The 11,120-nt window shown below is 36.9% G+C and overlaps 1 protein-coding gene across 9 annotated transcripts; it reads right to left on the reverse strand.

Annotated features, from left to right (window-relative positions):
* Window positions 1-1,554: 1,554 nt before the first annotated feature.
* Window positions 1,555-9,004, reverse strand: LOC124217876 (uncharacterized). Of its 9 annotated transcripts, none has more exons than XR_011177050.1 (13): window positions 8,950-9,004; window positions 8,506-8,592; window positions 8,047-8,262; window positions 7,430-7,658; window positions 7,079-7,206; window positions 6,764-6,967; window positions 6,318-6,665; window positions 5,149-5,317; window positions 4,900-5,076; window positions 3,504-4,458; window positions 2,145-2,892; window positions 1,901-2,030; window positions 1,555-1,662 (listed from the first exon to the last, which is right to left on the reverse strand). XR_011177050.1 is itself a non-coding variant. In XM_069135802.1 (10 exons), exons 4-7 carry the CDS (start codon window positions 7,494-7,496, stop codon window positions 6,656-6,658), a joined length of 510 nt encoding a protein of 169 aa, XP_068991903.1. In that variant the 5' UTR covers window positions 7,497-7,658; window positions 8,047-8,262; window positions 8,506-8,592; window positions 8,950-9,004; the 3' UTR covers window positions 4,297-4,458; window positions 4,900-5,076; window positions 5,149-5,317; window positions 6,318-6,655. The 9 variants fall into 9 exon arrangements, 2 of the variants coding, with proteins under 2 accessions (XP_068991903.1, XP_068991904.1); XR_011177051.1 differs by having other exon boundaries at window positions 1,555-1,717; window positions 2,145-2,981; XR_011177048.1 differs by having other exon boundaries at window positions 2,145-2,981; window positions 7,295-7,658.
* Window positions 9,005-11,120: the final 2,116 nt, after the last annotated feature.

Here is an 11,120-nt window from a genome sequence, read left to right on the forward strand (position 1 = left end):
AACCTTTTCGAAAACATTATTGCATGGGAACGCACGTTCAAAAGTGTGATTCAAAGCATCGTACATTCGAATACTGTCACTCAGGTTCTCTCTCATATATTATTATAGTCGTGCAGAAAGCTCGAATTATGTACAATCGATACTAGTGAAGCATTTTTAAAGTTATTCTTGAGAATAGGCTGTCACTGGGAGGCCAGGTTCATTCGCAGAAAGATTAGTGAATCCGGCGGAAAAATAGAAAATAAGCCAGCCTTAGCAACTAAAAAAATGCGGAAGTTTGTCGCTACTAAAGTTTAACCAAATGTAAATATAGTTAAATATACTACGTATGTTATTGTGTTATACAATAATCTTTACTTTCAATAAAGAATACATTTATTACTTGTAATAGTGGATGTTCTATTATTCTTTTGTCCCATATTCATAATCTACGTAGTCTATAAAGTGGTCCGTAACAGTGAGTAGCCTATCAATTTCATTCGGATTTCCCGCTGAAATAAAGGGTGGGGGAAGAATAGTTTGTCCTACGACTCAACAGAGGCGCTAGTGGGCCTTATACGAAAAATCACATTGGTGTTTTATGAGACCTTCCGCTCTATCCCATCCTCTTTGGCTGGTATCACGAAAAGCCGAGCGTTGGAGATCTCCCTACTCATCTCTAATCGTCCGGAGCGACGCTGGCGATAAAACCGTGCACTATTAAATCTCGGAGTTTCGCGGACGCCTTTTCTGCCTCTCCGCCTCAGAAATTGGAATCCTGTACTCTAGTCTCCATGCTGTTACTACTTATTTCCTAACCTCAATGTGGCAAAATTCGTGCAGTGTTTATGTTTACATGTGTAAGACTTTTTGTTATTAATGTGCAGTGTTAATTAATTTATTATATTTATTAAAATGGGTGTATCAAATTTCGTTGAATAAAAATAAGCCGAAACATTAGGAATCTGTAATCTTTCATTTTCGCGTAATGAATCGAGAGAAGCTCAGGACGATTTTGTCCCCTTATATTGTGAAAAAAGTTTTGACAATTCTTGAAAATTGTTATTTCGTTAGTTTAATTTAATTTTGTTCAGCCGCGAATGAAAAAAAAACTTTATTATGCTAAATTGCAAAATTGTGCTTGAAAAATGAAATGTAGAAATTTCACATTATTTTATTCTACCAGATCCATCAATACTACTTTTTTTTAAACTAATTGACTTGATATGAATAATTTTAATTGAAAGGAACAATACAAATCGTGAAATTCGGAATAGTGTAATCCTACACGGTTCACAACTCGTTCTGCGAAAATAAAAAAAAAAATCAACGATTGTAAGAAATTTGCGAAGAAAACTCGTAAATAAAATAACAAATGCAATTTTTTTTTTCGCAAACAAAGTTTTATTTATAGGATCGAAAACTGAGTTATGTACGGCTGCATACAGACTTATTCTGCACTATTACCCGTAGAACGGTTTCGATATAATCTGTTCTCTCCATGCACGATTTCCACACCATTTTATCCAACTGGACAGAAGGAGCAAAAGCCAAAGAGGAATTTTTGCTCGTATAAAGTCTAGTTACTTTATTCAAAGCATTATCCAGATCATCTTTGTCATCCTTATCATCAAGATCCAAATCGTCGAGATTTTGGAAAAGGCTCTTACCAACAACCTAATCCTTTTGAAAATCCCAATAAATCAGTTTTTGAATGGGAAATACGTGTAATCCTTGACTGAACAGTAAAATCAAAGGAATATTTTCTATGTACACTAAAAATAACAAATAAATAACGCAATCGAATGAAAAATGTAGATTTAAAACAAAGTTCCCTTGTTCCCTCCAAATTAGCTTTAAAAAAGCTTACATTTGTATAAAAATTATATCTTCCGCGGTTATGGCAAAACCTGATAAATACCTTAACTCCCAGGACGTAATCGATTTTATATTCAACGGTAATCAGTAAATATCCCACCCAAATCGTCAATCGACATAACCTGTTTGATGAGCATCGCGTATTGAAGGTTAGAATCGAGTTTCAACAGTATCTGATGAAAATAAAAAACAGAAAACAAGATGTAACGATTTTGTGAAGAGGTATATACAATTATGAGCTTTGCTAATAAAATCAATTAATTAGGTCAACAAAAAAGTCGGTTCACCTTCGAGTATTCACAACGTAGCATCTAAAGCTTCGCGTTCTTGCGGAGTCGTTTCATTTTTATACGACTCTCATTCTGGTTGGCGTTGTATGATTTGACAAGGAAACAAGCTCTCATAATTATATAAAAGTCAATGATCTTTCTTGTGCAACTCATGTAGTGATCAGCATAATCAACCATTGGTAGATTTTGAATTTCCGATGCTCTCTGGAGAATGGTGTGGATCGTATCGACGTGTATACCGAATTTACCAGTAACGTCCAATACAGTTGATTCCAGGCATTCGGTCAACCGAAACAAGGGCTCACTAGGCCGGATCAACCCTCCAAATTTCTCCAGAAGATTTATGGCTACATGAGTCGGATCAGTAACTCCTGGTTCACGAGATTTTAAGGAATTTATGCAGTCGCAGCATTTCAGCTTCTTCATCATTGTTGGGGCAACGTAACCAGCTATGTAACATTGTACTTCTGCACTTGTACGTGTGACGTACGTATGGTCGTGCGTGCTGTCCTTCCACGTGCTAAAATCCATCGACAATGGAACCTAGTAATCATGATCCCGCTGGTAAGTTTCCATGGGTGCTTCGTCGGCACGTACTTGTTGTTCCAGCATGTCGTCAATGGTTTGCAACCATTCAGTGCGTGGTTTTGATGCAGCAGCCAACGAATCTGTCGTCTGCATTAGTGTTTCGAGCAGCTCATGTCCTTCGACGTTATTCCCTCTTCGAGGCTTTACTAACGAGTGGCTGCACAACAATCAAAACATTTGAGCGAAGAACTGCGGATCAGGATGGTCATTTCTACCACAGGCTTTGCGCGTCATACTAAAAATCCTCTAAAAACAATAGTACAGTTATGAATCGTATAGAATGAAGTTCAACAGGGTGAAATGCACTAGCGAATCGCAAAATATCCTTTGCGAACGACAAAAATACAAATGAACACAGTAACAAGTGCATAAATCATACAATATTTAACTCTAGACTTATACAACGAGGTCAAAAACGATCCCAATTTTTGTAGTAAAACAGTTGTTTCCGGCTTTTCTCCAAAAGTTTGTTCCATTTTGTCGATGTTCCATTATAAAATGTTTACCAAATCTGACTTTGATATACGCTATTCTTTGCGTTGGTAACAAAGAGAGTGGAGCACAACTAAACATCGGTATCGCATACGAGGAGCATGTTATTTTAAAGAGATGATCGGGGTCGTTTTCCACTTCGTTGTATGTAGGGTTTACGTTCGGAGAAGTAGTTCGTAGGGCTTTAGGCTTCAATTGCAGGAATAAAATAAAGAGTTCATTCAAATAAATATATGGGATTTCAAAAAAGATGAAAAAATAAAATGTATAACCTACTTCCAAAGCGTCTTGGTTTAGTCGTGCGGTCATAAGGTACTCAAAATTGGATCGTGATTGCAAGGCATCCAAGATTTCGAGGGTAGCTCCCAGGATCACTTTCAAACCTTTCAAGGTACTTGACGATATTGGCAGTTCTTTTAGCGAAGAAACTGATGACTCCCATTCCTTCAAGTACGCGAGGAAGCTTGAAATGGCCTATTTAGTATAGCAGGAATGAATGGAAAAATGATTATTGTGAGGAAGCATTAGGAAGCAGCATAATTAACAAAGTAATTGCTACTGCAAGTGTTAAAATAACAGACCCAGTAAATATCGAAAAAAATATAATAATGTGATGAGGTAAGTGTTATACAAATTGGAATGGGAGATTATTGTACAGAAATACATAAAAACAGCATAAAATAAAAATCGATGTTACGCTCCCGGAGCGCAAAAAATCACATGGACACACAGCTGGATAAAAGAGACAAAATAAACATCGATGTAATGCTCCCAGACAAGAAACGAAAAGAACATACGAACACACAGATGGACGAAGAAACGCAATGTATAAATGAATATTATACGCCCGGAGCACATAAAAAAAATCAGCACCACCAGGTAGGATTACTTCAACCAGGATTCCAGAGTGAGCAGACATTCATGCAAGGAAAACAAAAAGGTCAAGCCATCAGTTCAGGATCATGGGTAATGTCATGTCAAGACAGTCCACATCGATCGTCCGAAGGAAGTATTACCGATCTGAAAGATCATTAGATAGTGAGCAGCAATCCTCTAATAAATGAACGAGTTTATCCGAACGACAGTTTATTGAATTGAACAACATCGAAAACAATCTCAGCACAGTCTCCACCATGGTACGAGAACGTATAAATGACGATGATTGGAAATCCAACGTTGAATGTCCAAATTCGTCTTGGGGAACCTCTTAGAAGCTGGCAGTTAAAGATTGCTAGAAGAAATAGTTAAATGTTACTTGGTTTTAATAATACTGATCTCCTAACAAAAGAGTATATTTCGCGAATATTTACGTATTGTGATATAATTTTTGAATTTGCGAGAGATAAATGCTTCAAAAAAATCGTTCCAAACAGACGAATAACGAATTCGAGCCCCATGGTACAGCGATAATAACAGCGGTGTTTCAGCATAAAATTTTTGACACAATGTTCAAAAAGATTGGCAACTCGATGCTCTTTGTGCATTTTCTTAAATTTAATGCACTCAGCACAGTAACTCTTTGCAGATCGTTCGTTGCAACACCCGAATGATTTTCAATAGATCATCAAAATCGTATTCGAAATTATCATTAAAAACTGATTGATGTAAATTGTTACGCGATTTTTCAACGATATATTTGGAAAATAACGATAATGCATTATATGTTACGTACCTTCTTTTGTGGACAGGATTCGGATAGACGAAGCGCATTGAGAGGCGTTCTGAACATCATCGCCATGATTACATTGTGAACGCGCTCAGAAAAAGCCCTCGTTGGTTTGGAATCTTTCAATTGCAGGCATGTCTGTTCGTAAACTTCCATAGCTGCACGAATTTGTTGCGAGAACAACTGAAATAATTTGATAAACAAATATTACTCAACTTCAATTAAATTGCTCAGGAAACAGCCAAGAGCTTGTACCCAGATGCCTCGAAATGGTTGAAACATAAAGACGAGCGCGTGGTCTGCTCTTGTTGCTTTTTGTTTTCCGGAGTATATTTCCCTAAATCGACGAAACCTCCAAACTCCATTGTCTTCTGGTCAAATGAAATTGCCTCACTCAACTTCATCTCGTCGACTAGGAGGGTACCTAAATATTAATTAGTCCATGTTAATAACACTGACATAATGTTCTTATGTGTTTGTTCATACTGCAAGATTCGGTTGAGATACAATAAAATCGAAGGTGCGCGTCAAGATATTGTTGAAGAGGAAGTATTAAGGGCAAAGGAAAGGAATCTCACTGGTCAGCGGATAAAATCAAACAAGGACACTGAGGGTTATATCGATCCTCATCGCAATTGCACGTAAGTACAAAAAAGTAAGTTCATTTTTCATAGCTAGACAAAGTGTGTAAACACTAACGTTAGCGGCTTGGTACGAGGTGTAGGGATAGCTGAGAATCAATTGATCGAAACTTGAAAGAAAAAATGAACAGTTGGATTTGGAACAAGTGGAATTTGACCGCAACGTTCTCAGCGGAACCAAGTGAGCATGAGCTATTGTACATGGGAAGAGGTAAGTATCTTGCAGGTGAGTATCAAGCATTACAGTTTTCATTTTTCACGCCCTTTTTCTGATTCTTTTTTTCTTCACATGTTTAATTTATTTTTGTTTCCGTTACTAAATACATTTTTCAATATTTTCAGGTATACTACGCATTTATCGTTGGAATCTCAACGTCAGGGTTCATCAGTACATTGTTTTTCTTTGATTTTTATTTTTCTAATCTGTGTTCGTCCTAAGCTTAATTCATAAGAATCAAATTTATACCAATATACTGCAACAAGAAATAACTGAAACGTTGGCATTTGGAGTATTTCAGCGTCTCGCCAGAAAAACTTTCCATACTACACAGCAATGCGGCAAAGGGAACGATTTATTTAATATTTTTCTTTGCTTGTAAAATTATTTTTCAAGTATTCAGTTTTTTTTTTACTTCAGGTAATGAACTGATTGACGGGCTAGTCTGTAATGTTAAAAATGTACGATGAAATTTCATTCGAAAGATATTTAAAAACTGGATAAATGTTCAGGGAAATACATTCTTATTCATTCTAAATATTTTTTGTTATTGACATTGAGGATACCTCTTTTAAAAGATTTTTCCATCTGCGATCCTTTTTCCGTAAGTCTTCGAAGATAGCTTCCTGAAATCCCTAGGACGACGAGCTAATCTTTTGAATATATCTGTTCAACGTTTTGCGGCAGGGAACTGGTAAAATTTGTCGATCCCTTAGATGTTCGTACAGGGCTGCGTTTTTTATCCGCATCAACAAACATTCGTATATCCAGTTGGTTGAGTATCTCTGCCTGTTGGGAGATTTAACTTTGGAGGCCTCCAAGCATGATTTAATCGCTTCTTGTTGCGCATCCGGAAAACCGGAAATATTATTTTCCAACACACTGGAATCTATATTTGCCTTCATCATCTTAATCTGTAAATAAATCAAAATCGCATTAGAGTATTTCAAAGACGTATGCACACATTGTTAATTTTATCCCTTAGATATAGAAATGTCTATGTTCGCATTACCTTCCATTGCGAACGGAGATACTTTCGTCGCTGCAACTGTGCAGCGTATATTTTGACTCCTCATATTTCTTCTGAAGAACAATTTTTTTCTCTATTTGCAATAACTTTTTGCGAAGCCGCCGACAACGGATACACCATAGACGCTGCACCGTATGTTTGTACGATTCAGTATCATTGAGAATTCCCATGCATTCAGGATTGCACCTAAACATAAGAAAGTATTAAAATAATAAAAATCAATAAGCATAACAAAGTTGGTCGATTTATTTTTACTAGTTCGACTGCTACTAATTTGTTAATTGTAAGTAACAATACTTTTCATTTCCAATGTCCGTCCCCCTGCAAACAGACAAGTTTTTCACCGTGTTCATGTAGCTGAGAATGTCGGCCGTAGACTTTATGGTGTCCTTGAAATCTATAATTTTGTTCGAAATACTCTGATTCTGTGAAAATAAATGTCGTTATGGGCAAAATACTCTGCGATTATAAACATGAAATCTAAAATCGAGTCTGGAGGAGTGGTATGATTACGTGTATAGAGATGTTGATGAACAAGAAAGTGCAGCTGGACAGAAAAGTCTAATCGATCGAAATACGTAAATAAAACGTCTGAGCCTTGCTGACTCCAAGCCCATGACTCCGGTGATAAGGCCAAACACAATTCACCTTTCAAATCATGAATTGAGAATGTTGGATTGCCGTTTGCAGTTACATTCTCGTGTGATCTTTTCATGGACCATTCCTTCTAGAATCTCACTAGATTCCATCCCCAGGCTGTTATTGGCAGAATTGTCATTTAAAATGCTCTCCTCCTCACCAACTCGATCGATTGATTCGACTATGCCGTCGTGCTCCATGACACTATCCGCGACAGGAACGTTGTTGTTCTAAAATGCTATGTAATCAAGATTATGCAGATGTTTATAATATTCTTCGGTTACATAATCTGCTATGATGTTTGTAATTTTCTATTATGCTTGAAATTCTCACCAAAACTATTTGGTTGGAAATTTTATGACCATACATCCTTTATATCATACTTAGATGATTTAATACCACAAACAGTAAAATAAACTTCAGAAAAGTCTCTAGTATAAAAAAAAACAATACTCACATATATGTTTGTGGAATAATAAAATAGGAGGAAATATGACTGTATGTGTTTGGAACACAGTATCAATGGTACTTATCCTGCGACTCTACCAAATTTATGAATTATTTAACTTCATTTGTACTTTTTTAATTCACTTCGGTCCATGCAAATAAAATTGTCTGGTACTTACTTCGCTTCGTTCCGTAGGTTGAACGAGCAGCATTCGTACAGCTTCAGTTTCTAAAGACCAATGGTCGCGAGATACACAGCTGATTGTATCATCGAACAATTTAATCGTCTCGCTCTTCCGAATGTATTTGTCTGCAAAGTGCAGCTGACAAATGTGCTGCGTTTTTATAAGATCGTATTTCAAAGCATTTTTCCATACTTCGAGTCGATGGTCACTCTACATTTACAAAGGTAATCTTCATTTTACTTGCTCAGTACAACTTATTTGTAGTTATACCCAACAATTCTTATCTTTTTTTATTTTTATTGCAATTTTTTCATAGTTTAGGTTATATCGTAACATTCTTTGATCTACAATTCAAATAAATTTGTCCCTTTTGTAATAGTTGCAGCTATTACAATTTCATATGAAAATTGAAATAGTTGCAACTAAATAGAGGTTTAAAATCGATTTTTTCACCTTAGGTACGGCAAACAGAGAAATGGGCCGCAGCGATCTTGATATTTCCCGCTGTCGCATCCTGGTACACCACAAGTCTTCGGCATTCTAGAAACACCAAAAACAAATTAAAAAAAAAAACTTTCATCATTTTGGCGAGGATTACATACATTTAGATAATAAGGTAAACAAACGAAAATTATGGACAGCCCTATATGGGTCCTCTTATTTTTCTTTCGTATTTTTTATGCTTATTGCACGCCGCTTTGAACAACGAAGAAACAATTAGGGGATTTTTGTTAAATCCATTTCAAATAGCCCTTATGCGTACATACATTCAACAGGTATTTTCCGGGCTACTGAATGGTCCGTTTACTTACCTACTTACAGAAAAAAATGTATAAATAAATGATTGAAATTAAGAAAACGTTGAATCGTACGATGAAAACTCGAAATTAAACTTACCCTAGTCTCCATGCAAGCACTGATAAAACAAAAATAGTCACTTTTCATTCTACTGTGACGTCGGAACGGTACCTAGTGGAAATCTCCAGATGTTAGACACCGGAATCATTCACACACAGCTACAGCTAGACTCACATCAGTAGTTTGGGTCACCAATTACCGATTAAGTATTGAAATACGCCGGACAACGGGGATTCTGTCACTCTAATCGAACGAACCGAAGAAGGAGGAATTGTTGGATAAGAGATTTAATTTGGCTTACCTTTTTGAGAATATTCTGGGTGTGATGACTTGCAGCGTAGATTGGTGAGAGGTTTTTTAGCGGAATAACTGACTCTAATATTTGGATATTTTGACTAACTTGGTTTATTTTATAAGTTCGATATTTAAAAGTCACAAAAACGGAGTTACACAGTGTAAGATCTTAAACTTAATATGACACAATGGAGTTGAAGCTCGCTGGACTTTTGGGCAGAGTAACGTTGTATTAAAGTTTAAATGCAAAAGGCTAAAGGATTTTACCGCGAGACTGCACCGGAACAAGATCACGAATCTGGAGGTAGAAACCAAGAGGACGATCGAGTGATCGGTCGCCGTTTTTATAGGGGTCGATCGTTGCGCAGAACGATCCCCCTCTTTAGATTTTTTGGTCACCTTTGCGCACCTCCCTCCTTTTTCTAAGAACTAATTAGGGCACGACATCCTCGCGCATGCACTCCTGTTATCTTAGTCCATTAGCTATTACTATATTGTAGGGTTTTACGCTGCTTGGTGCGGTGGCGTAGGTGCGTAGAGTTTGTTCCGTACTTCCTCCAACCTGCGTGAGCTTCTTCGTTGAGGCGCCAGCCCCCCTTTGGCCCCCCTCGGCCACTTAGCTTCTTCCTGTTTACTTCTTAATGTTTTTACTATCTTGCTCGTTACAAAGTCCATATGTCATATTGGTTACCCGTCGTTTGTTAGTTTTATAGCTGTATCTATACAGAATTATATATTTATTATAATCGATTACTGTCGTTATTAACCTGGAGTACAATAGCGATTGTTTATGAAACATAGTTTGCTATTTGCTTAACATTATTAGAATCGCGCTGCTGCGAATATCCTTAGCTGTTTGTGTTATAACTATCTTAACAGATTTAGAGTATTTAGTGATTTGATAATTCATAGTTTTAGAGCCGGTTTACATGTGTGCTTTTTGTATATAATTCTCTTCTGTAATTGTTAATTCTTATATTGATATAAATCGGCTTGGAAGCTTCTAGAACGTTTTCGTTTCCTCGGTAAGTTTCCTAATGTATTCTCTAGGTGAAGCTCTGTATGGCTCCACATTGGAGATCTGCATTGCCTTCAAAACGTTGCGCGTGTTGCCTACATTACGGCGTTACGGAAGAAGGTATAGTTCATGCTGGGTAATTAGTATTCACGGTTTTGATGGTTTTGCAGTCTCTGGTTTTATGGGTTATTGCAGCAGTGCTATCTTTACATTATATTGGTTATGCATTTATCTATGGTTTTACAGTCTTCTATACTCCAGGCTATATGGTAAAGCGTATGTTGCTTATAGTATAGCTCTCAGCTCCAAATGCACAAATGGCATTGTCGAGCGCTACATAATAATTGGATATAATCGTGTTAGTTAATTATGGTGTTAATATGATAGTGATGTATAGTAACGTATAATAATATTATAGTTCTCTGTAGTACGAAGATCTCGTAACATGGGTTTTAAGCCTTGGCTAGTGAATTTCATAGTTATTTCCATCTAGGGATATTCCAAATAGTTAGACAGTTGTTTTAATTTCTTATGGTTACAAGATTCTCGTACTTCGAGTTTGGTTAGTTGATAAAAGTAACATGCAGTAATAATAGTCGATAAAACATACGGACGTTCCGGTCGGATGTTACACTACTGCGCTAGCACGGATGGGTGACCGATGCCATCGGTCACTTAATATATATTTACGATCTTTTTGACCCATGCGATGCTAGTGGCAGAGCGGAGAACTAATTAAAGGACGGGTTTTTGAGGACCACCAAAGAGGATGGGATAGAGCGGAAGGTCTCATAAAACACTAATGTGATTTTTCGTGTAAGGTCCACTAGCGCCTCTGTTGAGTCGTAGGACAAACTATTCTTCCCCCACCCTTTATTTCAGCGGGAAATCCGAATAA

This window comes from Neodiprion pinetum, chromosome 4 (genome assembly GCF_021155775.2).
Source record: "Neodiprion pinetum isolate iyNeoPine1 chromosome 4, iyNeoPine1.2, whole genome shotgun sequence".
Taxonomy (NCBI): domain Eukaryota; kingdom Metazoa; phylum Arthropoda; class Insecta; order Hymenoptera; family Diprionidae; genus Neodiprion; species Neodiprion pinetum.